The sequence below is a fragment of the Sesamum indicum genome, linkage group LG12 (genome assembly GCF_026168435.1).
Source record: "Sesamum indicum cultivar Baizhima isolate 11 linkage group LG12, ASM2616843v1, whole genome shotgun sequence".
Classification (NCBI taxonomy): Eukaryota; Viridiplantae; Streptophyta; class Magnoliopsida; order Lamiales; family Pedaliaceae; genus Sesamum; species Sesamum indicum.
Genome location: NC_142668.1, coordinates 15,784,057 through 15,811,850, shown reverse-complemented (window position 1 = coordinate 15,811,850; position 27,794 = coordinate 15,784,057). Strand labels below are relative to the sequence as shown.

Here is a 27,794-nt window from a genome sequence, read left to right as displayed (position 1 = left end):
TTAGTTATTTAATTTTAAGGATTTTTAGTTTCAAGGAATTAAGAATTGGTGTGTCAGTATCATTAATCGTTGTCGGTTGCTGCGAACGAGGACTGCTGATGAACAGCCCGTTTATTTTCTTCCATGTATCTGTTACAAGGTTCTTGATATGGCCCCGAGCTGCTGGTTCTGTAACATTTGCTTTCTCATGTGACACATTAGGATTAATTGACGAATGTGTGAATGTTATTTACATTAGAAGTGTCCTGATCGTTGCACAGTCGAACGATGAGGGATGTGTGGTCGATACCAATAAAGACGAGGATGTCCACCCGTTATCAGGTATATATTCAGACAGAGAAAGAGAGTGATCCGAGTGGTCTGCTTCCACAAATAGTGCTTTGCAAAAACGTACGTGAAAAGAAATGGAAATGAATGAGAAAAAAGCTGCATGTAATTAGTTAAAACAAGACTGTCTTGTGTTGGTAAAGTCTGTTCAAACACATGTTACCACTTTGTTCAAGTGAGGGAGATTTCTCATCTACCATATTCTAGGTGTGATCTCATTTGCATGCTACTCCCACGTAACCACATCCACATACCATGATAATTCATAGTAAGTACATAGCTGTCAAGTCTTGGTTTTTACTGCAGTTTGCAACATGGCATGTCACCTTAATCTCTCATAAAGTGGAACAGAAGATGGAATGTCAAAATACAGCACAAAATTCGAGCCGCATAGAGGAAACAACAAACTGTCCCTTGCTCGTGGAATTTGTTTCATCTCATTTCATTGGATTAAGCATTGAAAATACATTTTATCATCCAAAAAAATTACAAAATAGTCTCAAATATGCAACAGAATTTGGAATAATAAACCATATTCTCAAGACAGATAATGAAGTACACATTAATTATGTTGAAAATATTGCTGAAATATGTTTTGAATAATCAAATTACGTTAGTGAAGTACTGTAGTCGAATATTATCATGGTTACGGGCCACCTTAAAACCTACGTTTTTGTGAGTGAAAAGGGCAAGTTTTAATGATTGAGAAAAGAAGCAAAAATTAAAAACAACTATGTTTGACTACATCAACAGGACTAGGTCAGCTCTATAGGTGTCAAATGTCTCGTAAATAAAATTGAAAGTTGTAATAAAATTAAAAAATAAAACTTTTGTAAAAATAGTAAAGTTTGGATAAAAGTTGAAGTAAAACTTTTGAAAGAGTTCCATTGACTAAAAGCTATTTTGTTCATATGTTCAAAAGGATATTTCATTGGCGAGCAATACCCTTATCGTTAATTTGTCAATATAATATTTGTTAATAAATAATAAATTTATTTGAATTATAAATATATTTTATATTTAATTATAAAAAAGTAACTTTCATTTATATAATTAGGAAATTAAATACTAATTAAAAACTTTAGTATTTAGCTATATAATATTTCAACTGATATGATTGTTGTCCGAGGTACAGTGAGTCAACTTACATAAATATTGTAAAAAAAAACTTTCTTAATAATTAGTAATAACGACTCAATTCATATTCTTTTTGTCCTAATTAAATTTACATAAATATTGTGAAAAGAAAAAAAAAAGCTTTTTTGTTCTTTGAGTTTTTGGAGTAATAATTTGGTCCTACATTCTTTTAACTTTCCACGATTTCAATCTTTTTTTTGTCGATGAAGTAAACTTTGGCTAAAAAAGAATTGAAATTATGAAACTAAAAAGATATAGGACCAAAATGCTATCATAAAAAATTAAAGGACGAAAACATTAAATGACCTAATTAAATTTTACGCAACCAAAAATGCTTTTAATCTTCTTATAAACACTTTGATGATGAACTTAAAATCTTTTCAAATTTATACGTTTTTCATCGTTTTAACAAACTCATGATATTTATCATAGTACATATCAAACTCGAATAGGGGTTCAGTACTATGATTTAATTCATGGGAGACATTATAACTATAGCCAACTATTAAGCCTGTAAGAGTACAATCATCAAACATGGTTGTCATCTGAGTATGATGTTTTGTGTTGGTAAAGGCATAGAGCGATAAGGTTGTATACCTTTCTTACACCCCAAAACTTTAAATATAGTGATGAATGAGTTAAATACATTTTAGCCCTTGTTAATTGCTCTTCTTAAACTGTCTTGAATGGAGGCCTCTCCTCCTCCAATCCCATATCAGATCCAAGCGAATCTTCCCTCTCCCACGCAAGAAAATCTCCTTTTGCTCTCTCAAGATCTTAGTTTTTGGGGTTTTTTATTGTGAGATGCAGAAAATGAGAGCTCTAAATTCCCATTTTGTGCCGATTGATGTGCACAGTTGTTGGATAAAGGCCATTGTTAAACTGAAATTCTGCTGCAATCTGATTATGGTTATGGAGGGAAACCTCCTTTAAATACAGCCAAAGAAACTCCTACTAACGTTAGTGCCAGCATAAATGAAAGAACAAAAACGTGAATCACTTAACACAGCGCTATAACAAGAAACAGAAGCTGTCTGTAATCAAAACTTCCAAACTGAACAAAGCTTGCTATGGCTGCAGGAACAGAGTGGGCAATGTCTTGGGAACAATGGGCTGTAGTCACACCTCAATATTCAATCACGCTGGGAGTAACACCTCAATATTCAATCATGGGCCCTATTGATTTTGACAGGGTCTCAATCACTCAAAAGAAATGATGGGCTTGCCTGGATTTCTAGCCCAATCCAACCTTGTCACATAATGTAAACGAGCCCTTACATTCTAAATATGGAAATATGTTTACACCAAATTTTATTGTAAATATTTGTGTATAAATATGTATGTCAATTCCAACAGTTCATTTAAGTCTAACAAGATACTGCTGATCGATTTTTATTAATCAAGATATGGACCATTAATTTTATAAGAGTTGAGGAAAATATTTATGTCATTTTACTACTTTCGTTCTTTCATTAAAGTAGAAGGTATGCAAACATAACTCTTCTTATACCTAATCAGAGTTTAGACATAATAATATCATGTATTTAACATAGTTTTTTTATTTTCATGAAAAGACAAAAAGTGGTGACAAATATAGGAGCAAATGCAAATCGGAATCAGCATTCTCCTCCTCTCCAAACTGTAATAATTCCAACATTTTTGTTTCTGGAACTGAATGAAACAAAGACAGAAAGAAAAACGTACGAGACTGTCAGTGCTCTGAATGAAGGTATGTACCGTTTCCATCAAATAACCCCAAATTTGAGAATGAGCAAGGAGATTGCAGAAAGAATGGACTCTAATCACAGTTGTAACAATCTGAATCAGAATATTCTTAAGTGGAAAAGAGGCAGAAAAGGATGAGGGAATTCACAACCACCAAAACCATGTTGTGTCTGTTAACTAAGTTTTGTAGATCACCACGAAGCAAGGAAGGAGAGCTCTGGGACTGAGCAAATACAGCTCCTCAATGCTTGAGTGGACGCCTACTTTTCCTGCCAATGAATCAAATCCTGATTGACCAACGATGTCTTGTATATTCTCCACAGGCCTGTGCACCCTGCCTGCTATCACTCTGCAGACTATCAGGGCCTTTCTTAAGGATGGATTACCGTCTAATACTTGGATTGAGTCGAATGCTCTGCCGCTAGTTGAAGCGGTGAACACTCCAACACCCTCACTGAGCTCTTTCTTGGTTGAAAACCCGTACCTTAGAATTCGGCAGACTCGGCATTTGTCGGATGTGCAGAGGCTGGACGAGCCCTTCATGCCTAGAGAGCATTCTACGGTTGAGCCGTGGAATCTCAGCAGCTCGTTCCCGTCCGCTAAGCAGCGTGGATGTTTCTTGGGGAGTTTGCTGGCTTTGATTTTCACTAGTTCTCTGTACTCCTCGAATTGGGCTAGTGTTTTCTGCATGTTGTGGACCTTCAGAATCCTCTCTACTCCACCTGAGTGATTATCGGGGCGGGTACAGCTGGCTCGACATATAATTTCGACAATCCTTCTCGATGAATCTCCTTCAACCAGTTCAGTAACTAGAACAGACATAAAAGCCATGTGCAGTAAGTTATGGAGGCAGGAGTGATTGTTCTGAGATGTGAACTAAAGAGACAAAGTAACTGGAAAACTCAGAATATCCTTTTTTCTGTTATATGCTAGTGTGATCAAGTAACATAAAAAGATCAGAGTTCCTACAGAGACAATTATGCTTATTGATGAAAACAAATTAGACTATTCAGATATTTGATTGAGGTTGATCGAGAAAAACTTGTTTAAGCCCAATTCATTAACTTAACAAACCACATTTGAATAAAAATATTTGTTTGATAATCTTCCAAACTTGTTTGGAGCTCGATTTGATTAGTAAAAGAACAATAAAATACGCTTAAAGATATCAAATTCCTTGAACTTAGTTTGTGTTTGATTAAATTAAAACTCGTTCAAACTACATTCGTTCAATAATCAATGTAAGCTCAAACTGAGAATAATTAAAACAAGTTATAAACAGTGCAATATGCTATCTATTTACATTTTTAATTACTACAAACAAGAAATTCAAGAGAAAAATGGGAAATAAGGAGAAAGAAAAACTAAGGAAAATCAAGAAGCAACGTCTAACCCGCGTGTTTGGAGAGATGATGTTCCTCCACAGCTTCCCATCTGACAAATCGCTCACCACATTTATGGCAAAACAGAGCTCCATGAGATTCCACCCCAAAAGAAGACCTTGGCTTTGTCGAAATAGCACCAAATCCAGAACTCCTCCTGGACAGGCTACTCGATGTCCTCCTTATCGGACTGCCTAATACGCCCGTCCTGTGTCCCCGCGCAACATGAAACCGTCCAGGGCCTGGAGTTCCAGGCTTCAACATGCCAACGAACTTAGAAACAGCATCATCACCACCACCTCCCTGGAAACCAGATCCGGCGCTTATTTTAAGCTCACAGGTTGAATTGTTAAGCATGACTTCATGGGTTATTGGGTTCAGAAGTTCACTACTTCCAATGGATCTCGGGCTGCAAATTGGCGGCTTTTCCGTGTGCCTTTTACTCCCATGAATCACAACATCTTTCAAGTTTGCAATAGACCTCGAACAACCGGACCATCCCCCGCTACTTTTCTTTGTTGAAATGTTGCTCAGATTTCTACCATTTGGCTCACAGACATCTCCTTGTTCAGATTTGCATTGCAAAGACCTCTTCAGAGCAAACCAAACAGCAGGCATCTTGTTTTCTCCCTGCTGCTCCTGTTGCTGACTCCTTAAACTTCTTAAAGATCCATAACCAACCGGTCGTCCCTCTCCATCAGTTAGGTATGTATAGAAGGTATATAACTATAGAAACCCGCAATACGAAAACTGTGAATGATTCTTGAGCCATATTCTGTTTCTTCATTTAGTGCAAGAATCAAGATATAGCCAAACAGTTGCCTTCCTTGGACCAGCCATAAGCTTTACATGCTGGTTTTCATTATTTATTGCAACTCCTTTAAGGCAGTTTTGCAAACATCCACGCAATAAAATCAACGGGCATAATCACTGCTGATACGTGTATTAATATGACCCTCGATGCTGTCTGGGGGGTGAGAAAAAGAGAGGAGATATAAAAAGGGTCATCAAGAATGGTAACTGGAAAGTACCACAGGAATTCAGGGAAAGTGAGCGGTGAAGTAGTTGTGCCGACGATACAAATTAGGAAATATGGAACTGTCGTCGAAATTATTTTGGTCGTTTTATAGCATTGAGAAAGAAAGCGCCAACAAAATCTAGTAAACGAAAAGCTGCTCTTTCGATTTACAAATTCTCAAAGAATAGGAGTATCTTGGGTTTTTCACTGAAGAGATATATTGATTTGGTAGTTCTTTTTCAGAAAAAAGAATCTCTTCGTACCAGAGAAGATTACATGTCAATAAATACTATTGTTAAATATTTCCGGGTTAAATGAAATAACCCGTCCATCGCTGATGATGCAAGTAGAGAAAGGCATTGAATCCCTCGAAGAACGGAAACCAAACACCAATCCATTCCACCTAATTCATTAAATTGTGGAAATGAATGTTTTAATTCTACTCCGACACACTAGCCAAACAGAAAGAGACCACTCGTTCAACAGGCCATAGCCAACACTCTCATTCCGCGAATTAGTTCTACAATTCGACGTTGAAGCATGATTCCCGAGTAATCTTAACGTGCAATATACCTGTATAATCCATTCAGGTCGCAGCAAAACTTAGGAAAAAATGAGGGTACCCACATGCAGCAATCAGTCTTCTCAGGACTAATGAATTTCGGAGATAGAGGGTTGAATTATTACCACGCAGCCTTCAGAAAACAAGTTAGCACAAAGGGGATTCCGATCATTGCATGTGAAACCTTCGTGAGATCAAACAGTGTTGATGCTCTGATATATTTATATAATAATGACTAAAAGACTCAGCTCAGTGATATAAAGCATTCATAGTTTTCTTTAATTAAGAGTAAATGCTTGCGTTTCTCATTTGTTTCCGGAATGATGGTGTTAATTTCAGATAACAATCAATGAATGCCATAAAGAAATATTTATAGAATGATTCAGTGAGATATTTAATTGCCCCTACCCACCAGTGGTCATACTTTCATTGATTAGCCATCACATGCCCTCGGCTCGGGCGTCAACGCAGAGAGAGATGGGAAACGGTATTGAAGCATCAGTTTGCTATTTTATAAACAGTGCTTGAAATTCTGATCATAACAAGCTGTGATGGTCCATTAAAGACAAAACTTATATATCATTATAACAATTACATCTTGTTCATACTTGGAGTGACTAAACTGCATCTAATGCTTCATTATGAATTCAGATCATTCAGTCAAAACACAACTCCGAGGCAAAAATAATGCATGTCCAAGTTATTAAGAGTCCAGCAGTTATCAGAATTGGGGTGCCTCAGTTCGTCAATTAAATTCAGATGCCTTCACGCAAACAACGAACGGATTAAATATATCAAAGGAGTGCCAGAAAAAATGTAAGAGAAAGATCGACCCTAGTGTTAGCTGCTTTGTTGTACACAACATGAAGGCAGCACTTTGCCAGGGCTTGAGGCTGTAAATGAATACTACTTCCTTGCAACACAGCCAATGCCCACGAGAGGTGCAAGAAAAACAAAACCAGCAGTCACATCCAAACTGGTGGAGATTAATACAAGTATATTGCATCAAGATAATGCGGAAAGACGAGGAACGGGATCACTTCAGTTTTTCCTTGTCAAAATACAGATATTGCAACTATTATGATCACTTCTTCTAATTCTATACCCAACTTGATGAAGCTGCAATTTTACAGGCAGATTCTCATTCTTATCACATGTTCTACGGCGGAAATTAATACTAAAATGTGTACTTTGCTCTATCTGGTGGGCAAGTGGAGTATCAGGGATGATCATTCTAATATACGAAATAGTAAGAGAAGCTCACTGAACACAACACCCAACACCCACCAACCCAAAGCATGTTTGGAGATCTCCTATCAGTGTGATGGAAGTCAGAAGAGCAACTGCCTCAAATCTAACAGAAATTCCATCATTAGAAGCCAACATGACTTGATATCAGAATAAAAATACATTACAACCCGATTCAAATACACAAAATTTTAAGCTATAACCTGAGTGCCCCCCAGCACGGAAACGTGGAGTTATACATTTCATTAACAATTTAACATAATCTGAAGTAGACAATAGTACCTACAAACCATTATTGTGACCAACTTAGATGAAGACTTCTCCATAATAACAAAATCAGCTTAAAACAGAAAATATGATGAACCAAGAATAGATGTATGATCTTTCCCCAGGTTACGACCTCGAAGACACTCCAGATCCATTACTTGAGAATGGTCCACGAAAAGATTCACCTAGAGTGACACAGGAATAGAACTTAAAATTCTTAAGCAGAATTAAATTGAATGATAAAAGAAACAGGGGAAAAAAGAAACTATACCCTTGGCCCATATTGTTTGATGAACCATTCAGATGCCTTAGGATTTGATGCTTCAAACATGGTCTTCTCAAGCCCTAGACGGCCAACAACTTTTGCTATAATGTCAGCCCTGACAGAGTCAGCCTCTCTGCAGACATCATCAGCATCAATCATTATCATGTCTGCCCCAGCTTCAAGGCATCTTTCAGCCCTTCTAATCAGAAGATCTACGTCCTCAACAAGCTCTGCAGAACAAGGAAGCAAAATTATGACAGACACAGAGCAGAAATCTCTTGAAGTATATGTCTCATGGAAATTCTGATCTATTTTTGGTACAGTCTCAAGCGTAAATTTTGTCCACCATGCATTCTCAAAACTATCATGCACCCTAGAAAATTAGGCGCTCATCAATCTAATTCTGAATTCCATCTAAATAACTGTTAAGCCACTACATATTGTCAAGTATAAAACCTCTAAGATGCATCACTGCACCTGAATTCGGTAGATTAGTAAACTTCCCTCACGGAGTGAAAAGGGCCGAAACAAGATAAAAGTCCAATTGTTTGTTACTTTCTTGATCCTGACTTTAGCTAGAGTGAAGCAAACATGGTTTTGGAATTTGGATTGCTAGACCATGCAGCAAACTGATCACGTCACTAGAAGACTCCCAAAAGCAAGAGAATGAATAAAATCTTTTCTTTAACTTGTAGATTGATATCCTTAAATAATAGCTGAATTCAAAATGATATGAGTAAGATCTCGATAGAATTACCTCAAGCCACAAAAATTAATTTATCGGTTTCCTCGACCAAGTTGGGCGCACCTCCCATCCTAACATTTTTCCACCAAAAGATAATGGTGAAAGGCATGGATTCAGCTAAAAAGCTCCACAGAGCTTTTACCAGTCTTTCAGTTGGATAATGGTATTATTGATAGTATTAGTCAAGGAGAAGACCATCAGTCTACAATGAAATCATGATGCTATTACTTCTCCACAAAAACAACTTAATAGAGGGTCCTCTAGCCTGCTTCGTTCTGCTATCAGAGCAAGTAGCACCCCTAATCCTCCACGAAAAATACTTGAAGTATATCTTATATCGATAATATAGACATTAAACACGCGACACTAATTCGTTAAAGCAGAGGATCCAGCATCCATGCCATTGAGAGATTAACAGCTCCAACAAATCAATTTCTCACCTGAAGTCCGAGGTGTTGGCACCACATAAGATCCAAATGCCCTATCAGTCTTCGCGGGTATATCTGACTTGCTGAACTTTACAGCAAATAAAGGCTTAGCTCTAAGACCTCCACTCTTCACCAGCCTCACATATCTCAAGAGGACCTCTTCAGGGACTCCAAGTGATCCAGCATCGATTTCAATGGTATCAAAACCCAATTGCTTACATTCCTAAGACAAATTGTGGAATGATATTTATCACCACGGAAAGCAATTGAATAATTTAAAAGGATAAAATCTCAAATTTTCTTACATCAATGTAGTCTTTGAAGGCAGAAGGACCTTTGCGCAGTAGGTGTTCGGCCCAGTCACCGGTGCTCACATAGACATTGTGCCTATGTGCCATATCAGTTACTTCTTTCACATAACTTCTAGGCATCAAACTATGAGAGCCTCCAGCAAACTTCAAGCCATCAACAAATTGTCCCATAGACTCAAAGACATCCTACATCACACGTAGATTAGTCAATAGAATTACCAAGCATATTTCTTCCACAATAGTAGAAGAATGTTGAGTATTGGAAACACAACACAGCGCTTCTATCAAGAAATGTTTTCTAACAAATTGCACAACTGCCGCTTAAAGCCGGCAATAAAGTTTTATCTGATCAGTAGATACTTACCCTTTCCGTGACCAGTTAATGTAACTAATAACAATCCATCGTAAGATGAAATGCCAACCCAATCAAATATTTCAACAAACACAATCTCTATAAGACACTAGAAAATATAATTTAGGCGAGCGTGATGTCTCTTAAAACATAAGAAGGTTTGGTACAAAATTTAAACACCTGCCCCACTCCATACGGGCACAAATAAGTGAAAGGAGGATCATGCGCACTGACATCTTTAATGATACTAATACAATCCAAATTATCAGATAAGCAAATAAAATAAGAAAGGGAACAAAGTCACAACAATTTCAAGAACTCAAACAAAGCAATAACACTACCGTGGGAACTTCAAGAAACTTGAAATTGAAGCACCATCTCACCCCACTTGCACTATTTAAAAGAATTTACAAAGATGGAACAACCAATTACGAGAAAACTTAAAAAATAAAAAATAAAAAAAGAATTAAAACACTGCTAAAGAATATAAAGGCATGATTCTTCGTGAAAAGCGGGAAAGAAATCGGCACCTGGAGGAGGTTCTGGGAGAAAAGGGAGCAATGGGGTCCCCTCACTTCGGTGACACCATATCTTCTTGGCTTCTCAGGACGATCCTCCTCTTCAAAGAAGGTCTTCCATCGGTAGCCTGCCATTATATCTCTTCCTTCACACCGAAACTCGAACTATGAGAAACAAAATACATAAACTGATGAACATGAAAACAACGAAAGATGGAAGAATGCAGAATTATAAAAAGGAAAAAAGTAGGACAGGTGGAAGATTGGCGGGGTTATATCCGTTAGGAATTTAGAAGAACTCCGGAGTGCTTTCTAGAACTACATAGAGCCAGCTCTCTCTCTCTCTCTCTCTCTCTCAATTTCCCTTTTTCCTTGAAAAAAGAGGATTAAGGTGATCATCATTAGCATCATAGAATTTTTCACATGGGGAGAATGTAAGTATGACCAAAATTAAGCTAATAAGATTCTTATTTTAAGTTTAGTTGTCCTGCGTTGAAATCCCGTTATATAAGGTTGATGATAGTTATTTTTCATAAATTCTTAATTTATTAACAATTTTTAATTAATAGCGAATACACGGACAAGTTATATTTAGTTATTATGCGTAAGACTTCTTTTTCATTTTATATTTCACAAAATTCATTATTGCAATAACGATTATAAGTATTAATACGTCTACAGTCCTCTAATTCAAATATCAGCAGTTCTTTCATTTAAAAAAAAAAAAGAACTAATAATTTGTGGGACACTTGTGTATACGTAATTTTTTAAAATTTTCTAAAGTAAAAAAAATTATATTGTTTATATTATATACAAAATAGTAAATCAATATTCATAATAAATGTTTAAGAAGATTCTGATATGATGACAGAAAGAGGGAGAATATATATGAGAAAATATAATAAGAGAAAAAATTACCAAAAGTTATTATGTAGAGCATAACACTGAATTCACAACACCACGTCCCAATGAATCATGTAAGGCTTGAATTTGGGTTTGGGCCAAATGTTGATCCATAATTGACAGACTCATGGCCTGCTTCAACTACCCAAGTTATTATAGTTTGTTTGTCAACTTCTCTCTCCGTTTCCAATGGGCTCGTTTATGTACTTTCAACACACACTCTGCTTTCTCATATTCTGTCGAGTAATAAATACAAGAAGGAAGCAACGAAATATACTTTGGTGAGAATGCTATAATGATATTTTTCAATAATTATAAGAGATCTAAATCATGAGAACGTACGTTTGAGTTCGGAGCAGGCCCAACATATAAGATCCAGAAATAAGAAACTAACAATGAAGTGAATAAAGTGGCAAAGTCTGATGAGATATGGATTGGGGAGTAACATGCAAGTGAATATATGGCACTAGGTAGAAGAGAGTAGAGAATATAACCAATCAAACTGTATTAATACTCTGGCGATGCACTACTTTTCTTGTTCCCAATGTAAGGAATCCCGCCAAGGAGAACCATAAAACAGGGCAAAGGCAAACAGATGTTGAAGACAAAAGAAACCTTTTATCCCACACTTAATCCAGCTAATCTTTCTCATTTTTCCACTTTATTCCGATTCCCATACATGCAGGAAGGATTGATTTGTGGGTTTATATACGTACGAGTAGTTCCTGTTTCTCCTGAGTAAACAATCTTCTTCTGTGATTCTGCTCTTCACCTTGTGTAGCATCCTTCTGTGATTCACTCCACATTGTGTAGCAACCATGGTGAAAAATGCAGATGTTGTCGTATGTCTTCTGATCATGGTTATGGACATTGTAGCTGGTGTTCTTGGTATCCAGGCGGAGGTTGCTCAGAATAAGGTTTGTCCATCTTTAGAGCTCCTGGATTTCTGTGGTAGGTAAGTAAATAAGCAAAGTTTAATTTTGTTGGACAGGCTCAAAACCTGAGAGTATGGATTTTTGAGTGCCGAGATCCCAGCTACCAGGCTTTCAAACTTGGATTGGCTGCAGTGGTGCTCCTGTGCCTAGCACATGTTTTAACCAACTTGATGGGAGGATGCATCTTCATTAGATCTAAAGAAGAATTGGATGGAGCTTCTCCAAACAAGCAGCTTGCTGCTGCCTCCCTCTTCATGGCATGGTACTCTTATATATCTCAATCCAGATCACTTGAATTTCACATTCTTCTCATTTTTTCCTTGGAATAGTTCTCTACCTCAGCATTCCAAGGCACTGACTAGCATAAACTGTGTTGATGAAATAGGATTATGTTGGCCATTGCATTCATCTTGCTAATCTCAGGAACATTAGCAAACTCAAAATCTAGAAAGGACTGTGGAATCGCCCATCATAGGCAACTCTCCATTGGAGGGATTTTGTGCTTTATTCATGGACTATTTGCGGTTGCCTACTATGTTTCTGCAGCAGCAGTCATTCAAGAAGAAAGGAAAGAGCATCCACATGAAAGCCAAGACAACAAACCAAATCAACAAGGAGTACCTGCCTGACATTTCATCTAGCTTCCCACTACAAAAGTTCACAAATTTCAACTTCTTCCTGTAACTGCACTGACTTAGGGCCTTTGGCAACTTCACGGCAACATTTTTCTCTTTCAAGGTTTTACTTACTTTTATGTTTTCATATCGCCAATTGGTGGGTTTTACTCTGTATCCATGAGTATCTCATTCTTCTATCCCACGACATATTGTTCTCTTTCTGGAAATAACATGTTTGATCATTGACATTACAACTATCATACCATGCTTCAAGTAGCATGGATAACCTTCTGTTGTAATGAGTGAGAAGGTTGTAATGAGTGAAGCGCTCTCTTCACCTTAGATTATACAATTTCAAATATCTACTTTTACTAAACACAATGCACAAGGCTACAGCTAGTCTATCAGGATATGGAGCCCACAGCGACATGAGGACTGGGTTTCAGGGGCCATTGACAATTACTTCATGGACACTGCAGTATCAGGAGCTAACCTTACAGAAAAGTTAAGTTCTATCATATGTAGGAGATTGATACCAATGTCCTAAAGGCACCATAAAACGCTTAAAATTATTATGATAGAACGGTAGGCTATAATGAATCATCTACAGAAGCAAGTTTCCCTTCCGGATGGAATATCCAATCAGAATCTAGATGTGCGTCCTGCCCTAAACAATCCAGGTATTGCCAAAAGTCTATTGCTCATGGCTAAATTAGATGAAACTGTATTTTCCTAACAAAGATACATAAAATAGCGTATACATGCTATGATACACTTACAGTTAACAAGACCAGACAAATGACCAACTATTTCTAACCGCGGAGAAAAACCTAGCACAGATTATATCCCACTTGCACATCCTCTGTCCTAGTTACACTCATCAGTATTGTCCTTCCTGTTGTCAAATTAACTCAAGAACAAAAGTCCAGCATGACTAGAGGACCTGAATTTAGAGAAACAGGGGAAATATAAAAAAGAAAAGTTCAATCACAATTGAGGTAAAGGAATAACTGGAGTAATTGATTGGTTTGACTTCAAACAAAAGAAACATCTATCATTGAACTTGAATCAGCAATGGAATTTTTTTAATCAAACTACTCAGAACGGTAACTAACAACTAAAGAAAAGTAGATGAGAGCAAATGTAAAATATACCAGGAACATCAGCACAACAGATGCTACACATACAGATAAACACCAAAGTAGTTCATTATACAGAACATGAGGGGTTCCACCACAAAAGGACTTAAGACCAAATAAGAAACGTAAATTAGAATTAGCTTAACAATACATCCATAGCATAGACACAAATTACCCAAAATCCTACAGTTATAACACTGCCAAGGCATTACTATGAAGTAACCTGTCTACAGCTTCAGTGACCCCCGGACTTCACAGCATCCAGAACAAGCTTTGCCTGTGCAGTCTTCACCTCCAACTGCCTCAGGTAGACCTCTATCTCCTCGACACTCAGCTTCTTCCATTCTTTTTCCCGCTCGAGCCCTTTTCCGCTTTCAAAATACTCTGCCCCAATCCTCAAAATCCTCTCCTCCACAGTCACACCACCAGAATTCACTCGCTTGGCTGGCAACAGCCTCTCCGGATCACTATTCACAACCTCCACACTCTTCACATCCTTAGCTTCCTCATTTTCACCCGTGTTAGGCCTCTTGCTTGGAGTCTTCCTCAGTGCACTACCGTTCACTTTCGGACTTCCCATCACTTTTTCAACCCCATTTTCTTTCCCACTCTCATTCCCCCAAATCTTCTCGGACAACTCGTAAGCTTTCTGCTCATGTGGCTTCGAGAGGGTCCTATCCTTACCCTCCTTCTCTTTGCTCTTATTGTTCACATACTTCCTCCTCAGCCTCCTAATCTTATCCTGCAATTGAGTCCTAGTCACGTCCACATGCAAATTCTTCTTAATAAAATCATGAAAAGCATTCAAGTCAGCAACCGGATCGGACTTCTTCTTGGTCACATAATCTATCATCCCTTTCAAAATCACAATCTCGTCATCCTCACTCCAAAGCCTCTGGAAAAGCAATTTCTTCGAATCATCAGTAGACTTTTTCTCGGAAGTGTCGGGCTCGGCCTTTTTCTTCGACTTCTTAGCATCCTTAGTCTCCGTTTCTTTCTCTTCGGCAGGGCGTTTTGCGGCGGTGGATCTAGCAGGAGTTACGATATCCGAAGCAATGGGCTTGGATCTGAGCTTCCTAGCGCCGTCACTGGATTTCTGTTCATTTTCCATGGGCTTGGATGCTATGGGCTTGACGTTCGGGTCTGGTTCGTCGGAATCTGACTCCGATTCAGATCCAGACTCCTCCTCATCAGAGGATGAAGGCGGCTGCGGTTGGGGTTTAGAGGAGGACTGAGGTTGGGCTTTCTTGGGAGTTGCCTGTGTTGAGGATAAGGGCTTTTTGCTAACTTGCGCCAGATCGGGTTCGGAGTCGGAATCCTGCGAGCCAGCGTCTTCAGAAGTAGCTATGTCATCTTCTTCCTCCCCGGATTCCGTTTCGGATTCGACGGGCTTCTCGGGTTCCCGATTCTTAGCCATCTTTCGAGACACAGAGAGAGAGAAACCGGAGAGTGGTGAATTAAAATCTAGGGTTTCTCCAGAGAATAATAGTATTCAGATACGAAAGTTTTGTTGACTTCGCCTCCTCGTTTTTCACAGACCTATGGGGAGTATTGCACTTTCTGTCCAAGAATATAAAGGATATTTCACTTTTGCCCCTATACTTTTTAAAAAATGCAATTTTAACTTCAATAAAACAAATTTTAATTGCAAATTTGATACCAACAACAAGCATACTGCTCAAATTGAACTTGACCATTAATTTACTTTGAAATCTCACAATTTTCAATAGAGGCTTCATTACATATCTACTAGAAAAAGACATTATGAGTGTTACTTATCAAAAAAGTATCAATAATTGTGATAATTTTTGTGTAAAATATAAGAGATAATTTAGCGAAATAGACGTTACAATTGTTCAATGATCTATGTAAAAGCCAAAATTTAATCTTGTGAGCTATTTGTTATGTTGTTGGCTTGAGAAATTAGTGGAAATAATATTACTTAATAAGAAGAGATTTGGATGAATGGGGTGATCCTGAAAAACAAGAAATGGCGTACTGAAATAGGACTCCAACCTGGAGTCCTGATTACAAAGGATAGCTAGAAAGATAAAAATAAATTTAAAACATTCCAATCGGAAAAGAACTCTCAACACATAAAACAAGAAACGACGTACTGAAACAGGACTCCCGCCTGCAGTCTCGATTAAGAAGGATAGCTAAAAAGATAAGAATGAATTTAAAATATCCCAATGAGAAAAGAATTCTCAACACATAAAACAAGAAAAAACTATTGAAACAGGACTCCAGCCAGCAGTCCCGATTAAGAAGGATAGCAAAATATAAGAATGAATTTAAAGCATCCCAACCGAAAAAGAACTCTCAACACATATCACCCCACATATATTCGTTATCACTGTCAGCGATTAATTGCCGAATCAGCTCTTCTCCTATAACTACAAAGGGTAATTAACGTTTACATTCATCATCAGATTTCCTACATCTCTTGTTTTTGTTTATTTTGTCTAACGTTATTGCTTGCTTTGATGTGCTTGTGTTGTGTTCTTTCAAAAATGTTGTCCTGCCAATTAATGCCATACGAAGTGGACAAGTAGTGAACATTGTTTTTTAAATATATAGGAAAGAAAGATGTCATCTTCCGTAAGACGACAACACCACCTTGCACATGAGTTAATTTTTGAAATCCTGAGCTGGTTGCCAGTGTGTTCATTACTGAGATTCAAATGTGTGTCCAAGCGATGGAGTTCAACTATCCAGGATCTTGCGTTTGTCGATGTGCACATGAAGCGGGCTGTTGGCGGCTGGGTGTTTAAAAAGCCAGGCGACGATCCTTAGGAATCAGCTGCCGGACAAACATATATAGATTGTTGCCGTGGACTGATCTTGGAGAAAAGCAAGGGGCAACAGAAATTCAGGTTACGGAATCCTTCCACCAGGGAAATTCTGCATGTGCCTGTGCCAGATGAGAATGTCTTAGGCTGCATGAGACTGTGTTATGTTACTTCCACTAATGAGTTCAAATTGGTCTATCCATACACAAATGGAGCTGATGGAAACGGAGGTTTCAAGATTCTATTGGCCCCAATGCTACATGGAGAATGGTCGAGTTCCCTTTCTCCTCTAAATTGGGAATTGTTAGAGTTGATATCAAAGTGCTCCAAGAAGTTTACTATATGATCAGGCTGCATAAATCTGCTGGAACATGTGACGCCGAAATAGTGTGCCTGAAATGAAAAATGAACGGGTGACTAGGATTAAGATCTCGGATAGCTTTTTCTTGCATTGGAGAGAAGTCGGGGCTCTGTACTCGAAGGAGAAACTGGCGCTTGGCGCTGTAGAAAACTTGAAGCTCCATGTTTGGACACTAGAAAGTGTGAGGCAGCAGAGATGAGCTGATAGGAAGATTGTTATACCCATACCGTTCATGAAGAAGAATCCAAGGGACTATGATATTTTTCCTTGCGCGTTACATGACTATGGTCTGCTGACAAGTTGTGACCAAGGCTGGCAGTTGGTGCTTGATATTGTAACTGGGAATATTTTGAAACGACTAGGTGCACCAGACCCAGACCCAGACCCATTCTTACTATAACCAACCCACCTTTCTACGTCTGGAGGGAATGCGGCCTGAAACTGAAACCACATATGAATCAAACTAGAAAAATCGGAAAAAATCCAGAAATCACCCTTATGATAATAGAATTGTTTACAAACCCCTTTATAAAAATTAAAGTATAGAATACTCCCCCTATAATATAAAATAAAGTTCAAAACCCTCTCTATATAGAAATTGACCTACACGTGCTTTGGACTGCGAATTTGTTATAAAAATGCATTTTTTCTTACATTTTTGCCCTTTTCTCACATCTAATATATATAATATTATATTTTATATAATAATTATTTAATTAAAATATTATATATTTATTATTAATAAATATTATTTATATTAATAATTATTTAATTATTTATATAATATAATATAACTTTAATTAAATTAATTAAAAATTATTTATTTAAACGCCACCGCGGCTGCTAAAGAGGAGGGCGCGCGCCCTCTGCACTGATACATTAAAATCATCATTCGGTGAACCAAACTACAAAATTCCAAACAAAAAGAGACAAAATCAAAGACATAAATTCAGAAAAACCAATGAAGTTCTCGACTTTCTTTTCCCTTCTACACTGTTCCTCTTTCTCATAGATTTATCCAAATCCCAACTGACAAAAAAAAAAAAAGGAGAAAAAGATAAAAAGCAGAATTGTGAAGAAGCCATCTCTTCTTTACTCTTCTTGCTTTCTCTTTCACCTCCATTTCACTCCAAGAATTGATGGAAAAAGAGCCAGGAAAGGTGATGTTAGTAAAAAAGGATGTCACGTGCATTAATTTATTGCACCTAACAATATTATTGAGGAATTTTGCAGTGAAAGAGAGCAAATTCGGACATTTTGGGTGAGGACTAAGAAGGCAATAACAAAATTAAAAACAGCGGGCGAGGCTTGAGTGATTGAAATCATCACCATTTTGAGTTGATTACAATATATGCCCAACATCCCAATGTGTACTCGATCAATTCAATCAATCACGGCTAATAGGATATCATGCCTAACAACCTTTAGTAAATATAATCTTAATGAGACCTGTTCAGTCGATAAATTTGACTTATAATCTTTAAATTTTATCAATATATGAATATTGATTTACGTTAATAATAGTTATTCATCAATTTTAATAATAGTTATTTATCATTATATTGATGGTCGATAATTAAAATTTTAAATCATCCAAAATATCTCAAGGGAAAACAATTCGAAATAAATAAATAAAGCAAGAAAAAAAAGAAAAGAAAAGAAAGGTCAAACCCTACGTGTTCAAGTTTAACTAGAGAAGTACGTGTGAAACAGAATCTGAAGTTGAGATAACTATGTATCAAATAAAATCTTAAAGAATCACCGAAATAAAATATAACCCCACGATCCCGAGTAGTCAAAACCACTTGTATAAGTCCAACCAAAACGAAACTTGCTTCTCCTCTCTGCACACTTTTCTCTTTTACAATTGCAGTGCTGCAGATTCTTCTATCCACACTATTACGGGTAAGCCAAATTCTTTCATCGTTCTTGTTGTTTCAGATTTATGTGTTTGGTTCACTTGGTGTGATGGGTGTGCTAACTGATGCATGGATTTCCGTATCTTGTGTCCGCCCTCTCCCTCATTGAGAAAAACATTGTTGTTATCCTGATAAATTTTCTGTTTCAATTTCCTTTTTTACCTGTAATTGACCCTGTTCATGTTATCAATTGACCCTGATAGTGCTGATTGATTTCTGCTATCAATTGATTTTTTTACGAGGATTGTAGTTGTTATCATGCATTATTTGTTTGTTGGTCCTATTTGATATGAATTGGTGGTTTCTGTGAATCTTCTTGTTGATTGCTCTTTAGACCTCAACATACACACTTTCTCTCTGTTGCATGCCACACACACACACACATTATTGACATATGAACCTTTTCTTTTTATTTACAATTCTAAATTGCAAGCATGCCCAGTTTTTGGCTTTTCTGCAGATTTTTTGAGAAGTGGACATGGGAAACTTAGCTACCAGATTGTCCGTTTCTCCCATCAAGGAGAGCTTGAGAAACTGGACTTCAAGCATAATGTGGACTCTAGTGGCCAACAAGGCACGGGCATTGGGGCGCTTTGTGGTGTACAGATTTTCTCAGAACAAGCAAAGTGATGAATCAACACCAATCCTTCCGCCTGAGGTCATTATAGAGATCCTGAGCTGGTTGCCCCTCAAGTCCCTAACAAAGGCTCAGCTCGTGTGTAAACAGTGGCGTGCACTGATTCATGACCATTACTTCATTCAAAAGCATATGGGTCAAAACTCTGTTGTTTGGCATTGGTATAATGTTGTTCGGACCGGCCACATTTCCCATATTGACTCTTTCTCTTACCTTCATGGTTGTGATGGCTTGCTACTCCTGAGGAATAATAGCTCGTTCAAGTATTGCATCTGGAATCCGGCCACTCGCCGTGTTCTTGAATTGCCTGATCCACACAGTGGTAACTATGGTTTTGTCTTCTGTTATGTCCCAGCCACTGGAAACTATAGAATAGTGGCCATTTACAACGATCGAGAAAATGGAAGAGAAGGCTGTGAAGTTTTTACTCCTGGTCACTCTAAGGAGTGGAGGCAAATAACATTTCCTTGTATTATGACTGCTAATAATGGATACAGATTTAAAGACAGGGTTTCAGTGGTTTCAGCAGGAGAAGCTGTCCATTGTGTCATAGTTATTAAATCTGGTGAGGAACGTTGTGAACGGGTAGTGTCTCTAGATATGGGAACTGAAACTTTCACTGTAAATCATTTGCCAGAGGGTCTGACCTGCAATCGGACAACGCTGTGGGATTTAGATTGGGATGGGAAACTTGCATTGGTCCAAATAGTTGGAAAAAATCTACAAGTGATGGAGTTAGAAGACTATAAGAAGCACAGATGGTGTGCAAACAAGAAAGTCATTCCTTTGCCGTCCATGAACAAAGATAATGTTGTTGAGCCAAGTTTATTCCCATTGCTTGCTAAACAAGGTGATATATGGTTTTGGTTGAAAGGTGAGAAAATATTTACTTACACAATTAAGACTGGACAGGTCTGCGATGTTAAGCAATCACAAACCTTTTCACTATCAAATAAACTCTACCCGTACAAACCAAGCTTGGTTACCTTTGAAGGAATGGTGCCAGACACAATGTTAGAGAAACTGCGGCCTCGTCTCAGTTTTGAATAGTTATTTTACTCTCTAATTGCTTCATTCTGGGTCAGATGAAGGTATTCAGTTGGAACTCATCCATCAACAGCTATTTTTATCCCCCCCCCCCCTAGTATTTATTTGGTGATCGTGATGGACTCTGTATAACAGAATTCATAGAGGCTTTTCCATTATTTCTCTTGTTTTTATCTTGAGCTGCACTCTTTGCTTTTGCCAATGGATTTATATTCAGAGACGATTTCATGTGCTTATGTGATGCCAATCTGCTGAATATCCGTGTTCTTTACTTTCTGGAGCAAATTCCAGGCTAGGACATAACAGGAAGGGAACAGAATCCAGCCTAATAGCTTGATATTTTCCAGGAATTGCATCTAAGATAAGATTTTCAAGTGAATACGTATTTGAGAAAACAGAGGAAAGTTCTTGAAATTGCATGTAAAAAGAGCATCTCATTCACTCAAAATGAAAGCTTACAACAACATTGTACATAGTAATTTCTAGCCAAGCTTGGAGAGAACATCATCCAGTGTAGCCACAGTTTCGGCATAGTACTTTTCTGCCTCGGGGGTGCTCTTGATCTTTGCTGCATGGTCCAGCTGATAAAGAACAAAACATGATTTAGATGTCTATAGGTGCAAGTAAATCAGAGTATCCAGGGAGTACAAATGTTGAACTTGGGATTAACTCACATTGCTGATGTCCTGGAGGAGCTTCCCAGTGAGGTCTTGTAGGGGTTGCTTCTCTTCTTTAGGCTTGGCAGAGATGACGGTCTTGAGGTCGTAACGGAGGTATTCTGCCCTTAGACGGAGGTCATTTTGGACGTAAGGCCAAGCCTTCTTGTCAATCAGCGACTTCACGCCCTTAATTTCTTTGGCAGACTCCTTCACCCTTGCTGCAGCCTCAGTTGGCGTCTTGGGCTGAAGGAAAAACCGGTCTTTCAGGGGCAGCTGCAGGTCTCTTGCTTCGTCAGAGTTCAAAGTTCCCGCTGTGAAAACACGTAATTTCCATTGAGGATTAGTGGTGAATGTCAGGCACAAGTTAACTCATTCTTCTACGATGAAACAGTCCTAGTTGCGACCACACACAACTGCTGAAAATCGTCTATACACATTTAGCCACATTATCTGCTAAATCACTTCCGTTTGCAGGCCTGCAATGCTTGATAAGCTTAGGTATATATATAAGTGGGTTACTGCGTTCGAAATTTGTTAAAAAACTCAACCAATTAATCAGAAACACTCTTTGGTAACTTATTCTTGGAAAAATCAAATTTAATTATATATGATCCTGAGGATTACACACCCATAGGTGTCGATTGATTACTTTTATGTGTAGGATAAATGGTCGATAGGTCTCAGACTGATTACTTGGTGGGTTACTCACAAGGGCGTCATTTCTAATAATAGGCCATAGATTCGAGGCCTTGTAAATGGCCCCTCAAAGCACAAGAACTCTTTAAAATAAGACTGAACAAAACTAGTGACTAGTGCCACTTACGGAGTCCACCGGAGGGTGGAGGTGGTGGACCAATCTTGATTGGCTTGGCTTCAGCGAGGACGGCTTGGACAAAGGATCCTGAGGCTATCCCTGCTGCAACGAGTCCAAGCATGGCTCGGCGGCTTGTCTCAGTGTCGGCTGAGTTCTGGTGCTGGGCTCGGACGCTGAACCCTGGTCTGGGCAAGGCAATTCTGGCAGTGTTGGGGGTGATCAAGCGGGTGGTGGAGTGAAGGCTGCCCTCCAGGACGGCTTGAGAAGAGCCACGCAGGCCAGCCATTGAAGCCATAGCTTGAGCCATTCTTGGAGGATATGAGAAATTGTGTGGCAAAGTTGAGGGAAATGGAGGGTGAAGGATATAAGCTAAGCTGTTGGTTTATCATTTTTTGTGATGTAGAAAAACGCCTTATCTGAGTTGGGATATGCTCTCACCCAATCACACTTCCAGCTCTTGACAACTATGATCAGCTTCTCTTGCACCCACTCACCTTGCGCCACGTCGATTGCAAAGATTTCTTGAACCTATTTCCTCCTCTGTTCCACACAACTAAAAATTCTATGTACGACTATCTGATATAATTTATCCCACTATTCATTATTCAATCAATTATTAATATGTGATATAACGAAAGAGATGAAATATTTGTCTATTGCAAATATATTTATATATTAATTTTATAGTTCACAAAAGTTTGTTTAGGGATTGCCTTATAGATTTATGATTGTTTCTATAAGAAATGTGATAGAAATACAACGAGTTCTCTTAAAATTTGACATAGTTATGAATCTATTTTTTTTTAAAATATGTTTGATTAAACTATATAATTTTTGGTTAAAGTCTTAAAATTATCAATTTGCAAAAGAAAAAAATGAACCATGTGGATGAAAAGAAATTAAAATCTATCCACTTAGTCCATAATTTTTTTAAAAAATTAAAAAATAAATAGAATTATAATTTATATTCTATATGGACATTTGGACAGTTTATCGCAAAAAATAAATAAAAACCTAATATAAATTAACAAATCTATTTATTAGATGATTCTTAAAATTATAAGGGTATTGATAATTTTTTTAAATAATTAATAATATTCATAATTATTCAAAATTTTAAATCTTAGGAGAACCGTATTGTAATTTATCCTTAAAAAAAATATTAAAGTATGGATACAGCAATATATGGGGATCAAAATAGGGAATCTGTATGTGAATTGTGGGCCAAATGCAGGCGGAAAAGAGTGGACTTTTAATTCAACCAGCGCAATGACGCTTAAGCTAACAGTATTTATGTGTGGGTGCAGTCCTTATAAGAGCGGTTTTCTAATTTGGGCATGTGCTACTGCGTTGGAGGATTCCCACCGCCGCTCTCCTACTCTTACTCCTAATCATAGTATGCTGCCTGCAGCAGTCCTTGGTCCAGTCTCAAATCTAAATCTTGCAAGACCATCAAGAATCAGAATTCAAGGTTGTCTGAATATGCAAACTGAGATGGGCAGTAACATTTTCTTCTCACTAAGCTTCTGCTTACTAGTTTAGTTTTTAATAGATCCTTGCCCGAAAAATGAATTAATTCTTTCTACTCCAGCTCCATCATGGACTATTTACAACCCAACAAAAAATGAGGAGTTTAGGTGTAACAGAACAAATAATGTCATGCTTAGATAATAAAAAATGATGGATGTAAAAATCCACAACGAACTGTGTCCTTCAAATCGCACGTTGCTTTTTACCACAGCGTTTCAAACAAAATTTTACCATAACAACCCTCTAACATCAAATAAAGTTAAAATGAAAGTATACAAAAAATAATCCTTTTGTATCATTAACTTATTACACATGCTCCTTTGAGAATGTAAGATACATTTTAAAATTGTAACCTAATATCTTTTGGTCATCATATGCATGGTAGGCTATAATACCCACCAACTCACTACAAATATATATATATATATATATATATATATATTTCCAACTAGTGTCACGTGTTATGTATTCATATTTAACCCAACATATCAGGTGAGACAATTGCTGTTGGATGGTTAGAATTTGGATGTTTTTGTTGACAAATTGTGTACATGATTTTGTTGAGAGTTGGATCTCCCGACTACATCACCTTGAGGTCAAACATCATGAGGTTGCTACACTGAACACTCACCAACCTGATGAGAGTTCGACCTCCCGACTACATCACCCCGAGATCACATATCATAAGATCGCTACATCGATCTTCACCATAGAAATTCAATAGATCGCTCGTCTTGAGATCGTAGTACCGGCTACTCTTGGCGAGCTGGTAAGCCAAATTTTTTTCAGTTGTCTTAAAATTGTTATATTTTTTTTAAATGAATGATGTGATGTAAATCTATTACGAAACACCAAAAGTTGTGTATTTTTCATTTTTATTCTCGTTTAATTTTTTTTTCGCTTAAAATGAAGAATCTGTGCCAACAACAGTCAATCCCGCCCGCCATAAAATATTCCTACCCCGGGTGGCCGTTTCTTTCCGGGCTCTTCAACTACCCCATTATCTCCTCAACAAACAAATCTTGGAGATTCTCACTTCAGGCTTTTCCCAAAGACCAAGGATTTTACCTCTTAATCCGGGGTTTTCGTCCTCCTCCTGTGGAACTCTGTTCGGAGCTAAAAGAAAGGAGATGGTGTCCCTGCCGCCGGAGCATTCCGCTGATTGGGTCTTCGATTACGCCTTACTCGAAGATATGCCTCCTCTCGACCCGACGTTCCGGTGGCCCCACCTCCAGGACGCTTTCCCTTCTCCTACTACTCTAAGGTGTTCTTCATTCTTCCTCTCGCTGCACTCTGTTGTGTGCGTGCTAGTTTAAACATAAATCGTCGGTGTGTAAGATGCTGGGAATTGTTGTGCTGATATGTTGTGTGATTCTGAGGTGCGAGCTCTCAAGTGCAGGGTACTACTCATTTGTATGGCGAGATGTGGTTTGTCGTCCTGTCTGGGATGCTCACACTTGTTTTGCTCGAAAAGTTCCTCGTTTATATTTCTTTGTTTCCCTTTCTATATATGCATGAGAATGTGGTAGTTAATCTTCATAACGCCAGACATATGAACATATCGACAGGGTAAACCTGCAAATGCCAAGTGAAATGAGCGACAAAATTGCAGCTAATTTTTATGTGTATGAATCTAGACCTTTTATAGCTAGGGAGAATTAGCTTCAGCATTTGAACAAGGCCTCAATGGAAGGCAAGATTTAGCTGAATGCTGGTTATTACGTTTTATGCTCCATCAAGCAATAGTGAATGAGGACTTTCCATTATATATTATTGAAATGTGGGAATCAGGGGGTTCATTTTATTGAAATGATGCTATCTTACACTAAACTAGTGAGACGTAGCCTAAACTAATGAGATGTCGGACATGATTATTTCAATCTTACGATAATAAAAAATATCTGTAATTTTTTCTTTAACCATTTTCAGTATGGAATTCGGCGACTCTTTTGGGGATCCAGATTGTATAAAGGAGCACGGCTCTAGAAAGAGGTATAGGTTTTTGAACATAGACTGTATTTATTTTCATCATATTTTTTTTGGTTTTTGGCCTATTTAATATTAAGGTCGACATATTTGATGCCTGCATATCTGCATTACTATTCGTTATGGAAAAAGAAGACTTTTATGATATTCTTTACAATCATTAATTAAAAGGAAACATTTTCTCAATTCTTCTTATAGCTATTGCAGCTGCTGAAGTAGCTATTGGACCGCCTATTGTTTCATCAATTTATAGTAACTAAAAGTCAACTTGTATTAACCAATCAAATTTGTTGAATAAAATTCTCTGGAGTTTTTTATGCATTCTTCTCATCTTGTACCCATGTTAATGTTCTAAAAGATGCATACAATTTTGTCTAAGATTGAGGTCAGGAGCTAGTGGTGCATCTGATTCAAAAGCTTACAAGGAGAAAGTACGAAGGGATAGGCTGAATGACAGGCAAGATCTCTTTCCATCTGTATCCTCCACATATGTGTCTCTGTGAGCATGCATGTGTGGACAAACGGAAATGCTGTGAGCACTATGTATCCCTGTGTGGTGTGTCAGCTTTTAGTATATTGCTCTTATTTCATTTCATAATTGACTTTGATTTGATATCAAGATTCCAAGAACTAAGTTCTATACTAGAACCTGGAAGGCCACCCAAAATGGATAAAGCTGGTATATTGAATGATGCAGTTCGTCTGGTGATTCAATTGAGAGAAGAAGCGCAAAAGCTAAAAGAATCACATGATAATTTACAGAGGAAGGTCAACGAACTGAAGGTATACCGTATGCCAGTACTCTCATTTGATAGCTGTGTGATGTGGTTTTGCTGATAGGTTTGTATATGCATGGGATTGCTCTTTTCTCTATGGTGCATTCATATCTTGCAATTGGTTTGCATATGGCTGGAACTTGCAGACAGAGAAGAACGAACTACGAGATGAGAAGTTGAAGCTGAAGGCAGAGAAAGAGAAACTAGAAGAGCAAGTGAAAGCATTAAGCTTGCCATCTGGTTTTTCAGTTCACCCACTTCCAGTTCCTGCTTCTTTTGCAGCTACATCTCCACTCCTTAGTAGCAAGCTGGTGCCACTATTCAGATACCCTGGGATTCCCATGTGGCAATTTATACCCGCATACTGCAATTGATACTTCAGAAGATCATGCTCTCCGTCCTCCAGTTGCTTGAGTTCTGGACCTTCCCACCTGACAAATTGCTTATGTTGATTGCCGACAAACTTCTTGATGTTCTCCTTCTATTAACGTATCAAGGCTAGTCTAACCGATTCGTATTATCTTCTGAAAACTTGACTATATTTGACTGCTTGAATTACCTTGCGATTGAAATAATCTGCAAGTTTTTCTTTGAAATTTGGGTATATTCCTCTATCCTCTTCTTTAAGCTGTCCCTTTCTAATTTTAATTCGGAAAAAACCACGGTTTCAAAGAACTTGGGATCATCTATCTATTCCCTAACAAACTGATGCTCATTATTATTTCTTTTTCACCAGTGGGGGCGTGAAGATGGTCATTTCATTATTGATTTTATTTATCTTTTCCATCCTATAGAAGCAATGATGAATACAGATCAAAGAAGGGAATATGTACGTCATTTACTGAAATTTCTTTGTGCGGTGCAATTAGATGATGATGTATTTGATGTTTCAATTCTTTGTCTGAACTCACTGAAATTCCAGACTGCAAAGTGCCATTGTTTTCAAAATTCCACATGCAGCTGCAAATTTTCTATAGTTTGTATGGGTTTCACTTATTCAGATTATTTACCGCACTTTTCACTTTGAATTTGCCGAAGAACTTAAACATGGATATCAATCAAACTTAACGACTATTTGCTAATTCTACTACCCGGTGAAATGCATCCGCCTAAGCGGACATGTAACAGAAAGCTTAAAACATCTAAACCCTTTGTTCAATCTTCTTTGCAACTTTTCAGTAGTACATGAAAATTGAAATTTATTGCTTATCACAAAAGTGGCTGTAGTTTAGTGGTAAGAATTCCACGTTGTGGCCGTGGAGACCTGGGCTCGAATCCCAGCAGCCACATCTACTTTTCCTAGTTTTACTTTTTTATTTTTCTTTCTTCCTCGGGCCTTAACCAAATCCGCAAAATTTCTAAATATTTGGCGTTGTGGGAATGCGTGAAGTTGA

At 37.8% G+C, this 27,794-nt stretch overlaps 7 protein-coding genes and 1 non-coding gene across 9 annotated transcripts; 4 read left to right on the top strand and 4 right to left on the bottom strand.

Annotated features, from left to right (window-relative positions):
• Nucleotides 1-3,019: 3,019 nt before the first annotated feature.
• On the bottom strand, nt 3,020-6,462 carry LOC105175392 (uncharacterized). Its single transcript, XM_011097826.3, has 2 exons — nt 4,583-6,462; nt 3,020-3,998 (listed from the first exon to the last, which is right to left on the bottom strand). Exons 1-2 carry the CDS (start codon nt 5,187-5,189, stop codon nt 3,367-3,369), a joined length of 1,239 nt encoding a protein of 412 aa, XP_011096128.1. The 5' UTR covers nt 5,190-6,462; the 3' UTR covers nt 3,020-3,366.
• A 1,061-nt stretch (nt 6,463-7,523) lies between these two features.
• On the bottom strand, nt 7,524-10,696 carry HSA32 (Aldolase-type TIM barrel family protein). Its single transcript, XM_011097825.3, has 5 exons — nt 10,298-10,696; nt 9,410-9,601; nt 9,117-9,327; nt 7,938-8,161; nt 7,524-7,851 (listed from the first exon to the last, which is right to left on the bottom strand). Exons 1-5 carry the CDS (start codon nt 10,418-10,420, stop codon nt 7,741-7,743), a joined length of 861 nt encoding a protein of 286 aa, XP_011096127.1. The 5' UTR covers nt 10,421-10,696; the 3' UTR covers nt 7,524-7,740.
• A 1,241-nt stretch (nt 10,697-11,937) lies between these two features.
• LOC105175390 (protein DESIGUAL 2) lies at nt 11,938-12,836 on the top strand. Its single transcript, XM_011097824.3, has 3 exons — nt 11,938-12,105; nt 12,180-12,385; nt 12,509-12,836. Exons 1-3 carry the CDS (start codon nt 12,007-12,009, stop codon nt 12,750-12,752), a joined length of 549 nt encoding a protein of 182 aa, XP_011096126.1. The 5' UTR covers nt 11,938-12,006; the 3' UTR covers nt 12,753-12,836.
• A 1,066-nt stretch (nt 12,837-13,902) lies between these two features.
• Nucleotides 13,903-15,387, bottom strand: LOC105175428 (GLABROUS1 enhancer-binding protein-like). Its single transcript, XM_011097862.2, has one exon. The coding sequence runs from the start codon at nt 15,294-15,296 to the stop codon at nt 14,115-14,117; it is 1,182 nt and encodes a 393-aa protein (XP_011096164.1). The 5' UTR covers nt 15,297-15,387; the 3' UTR covers nt 13,903-14,114.
• A 3,411-nt stretch (nt 15,388-18,798) lies between these two features.
• Nucleotides 18,799-21,455, top strand: LOC105175427 (putative F-box protein At1g32420). Of its 2 annotated transcripts, none has more exons than XM_088876727.1 (2): nt 18,799-18,937; nt 19,412-21,455. In XM_088876727.1, the coding sequence occupies exon 2, from the start codon at nt 19,430-19,432 to the stop codon at nt 20,636-20,638; it is 1,209 nt and encodes a 402-aa protein (XP_088732853.1). In that variant the 5' UTR covers nt 18,799-18,937; nt 19,412-19,429; the 3' UTR covers nt 20,639-21,455. The 2 variants fall into 2 exon arrangements, with proteins under 2 accessions (XP_088732853.1, XP_011096163.2); XM_011097861.3 differs by having other exon boundaries at nt 19,394-21,455.
• Nucleotides 21,021-22,481, bottom strand: LOC105175388 (oxygen-evolving enhancer protein 3, chloroplastic). The gene is made up of 3 exons (XM_011097822.3): nt 22,118-22,481; nt 21,310-21,605; nt 21,021-21,216 (listed from the first exon to the last, which is right to left on the bottom strand). The coding sequence occupies exons 1-3, from the start codon at nt 22,413-22,415 to the stop codon at nt 21,118-21,120; spliced, it is 693 nt and encodes a 230-aa protein (XP_011096124.1). The 5' UTR covers nt 22,416-22,481; the 3' UTR covers nt 21,021-21,117.
• Nucleotides 22,482-24,228: 1,747 nt separating this feature from the next.
• On the top strand, nt 24,229-26,996 carry LOC105175387 (transcription factor bHLH115). The gene is given in 7 exon segments (XM_011097821.3): nt 24,229-24,407; nt 24,551-24,902; nt 25,568-25,630; nt 26,004-26,081; nt 26,245-26,407; nt 26,547-26,762; nt 26,764-26,996. Coding segments are annotated over 6 exon segments (705 nt in total). The 5' UTR covers nt 24,229-24,407; nt 24,551-24,768; the 3' UTR covers nt 26,815-26,996.
• A 621-nt stretch (nt 26,997-27,617) lies between these two features.
• On the top strand, nt 27,618-27,689 carry TRNAH-GUG (transfer RNA histidin (anticodon GUG)). Its single transcript has one exon. It is a non-coding gene; the product is annotated as a tRNA-His (tRNA).
• The last annotated feature ends 105 nt before the right edge of the window (nt 27,690-27,794 follow it).

Coding starts and splice junctions, on each gene's coding strand:
- LOC105175390 (XM_011097824.3), top strand. CDS start 12,007: ATGGTGAAAAATGCAGATGTTGTCGTATGTCTTCTGATCATGGTTATG. Junction 12,106..12,179: donor CGGAGGTTGCTCAGAATAAG/GTTTGTCCATCT, acceptor TTTGTTGGACAG/GCTCAAAACCTGAGAGTATG. Junction 12,386..12,508: donor GCCTCCCTCTTCATGGCATG/GTACTCTTATAT, acceptor TTGATGAAATAG/GATTATGTTGGCCATTGCAT.
- HSA32 (XM_011097825.3), bottom strand. CDS start 10,420: ATGGCAGGCTACCGATGGAAGACCTTCTTTGAAGAGGAGGATCGTCCT. Junction 9,602..10,297: donor TCTCCCAGAACCTCCTCCAG/GTGCCGATTTCT, acceptor CGTGTGATGTAG/GATGTCTTTGAGTCTATGGG. Junction 7,852..7,937: donor TCAAACAATATGGGCCAAGG/GTATAGTTTCTT, acceptor GTGTCACTCTAG/GTGAATCTTTTCGTGGACCA.
- LOC105175392 (XM_011097826.3), bottom strand. CDS start 5,189: ATGCCTGCTGTTTGGTTTGCTCTGAAGAGGTCTTTGCAATGCAAATCT. Junction 3,999..4,582: donor TCATCTCTCCAAACACGCGG/GTTAGACGTTGC, acceptor TGTCTGTTCTAG/TTACTGAACTGGTTGAAGGA.
- LOC105175427 (XM_088876727.1), top strand. CDS start 19,430: ATGGGAAACTTAGCTACCAGATTGTCCGTTTCTCCCATCAAGGAGAGC.
- LOC105175388 (XM_011097822.3), bottom strand. CDS start 22,415: ATGGCTCAAGCTATGGCTTCAATGGCTGGCCTGCGTGGCTCTTCTCAA. Junction 21,606..22,117: donor TCCACCCTCCGGTGGACTCC/GTAAGTGGCACT, acceptor GTGTTTTCACAG/CGGGAACTTTGAACTCTGAC. Junction 21,217..21,309: donor TCCTCCAGGACATCAGCAAT/GTGAGTTAATCC, acceptor GTTCTTTATCAG/CTGGACCATGCAGCAAAGAT.
- LOC105175428 (XM_011097862.2), bottom strand. CDS start 15,296: ATGGCTAAGAATCGGGAACCCGAGAAGCCCGTCGAATCCGAAACGGAA.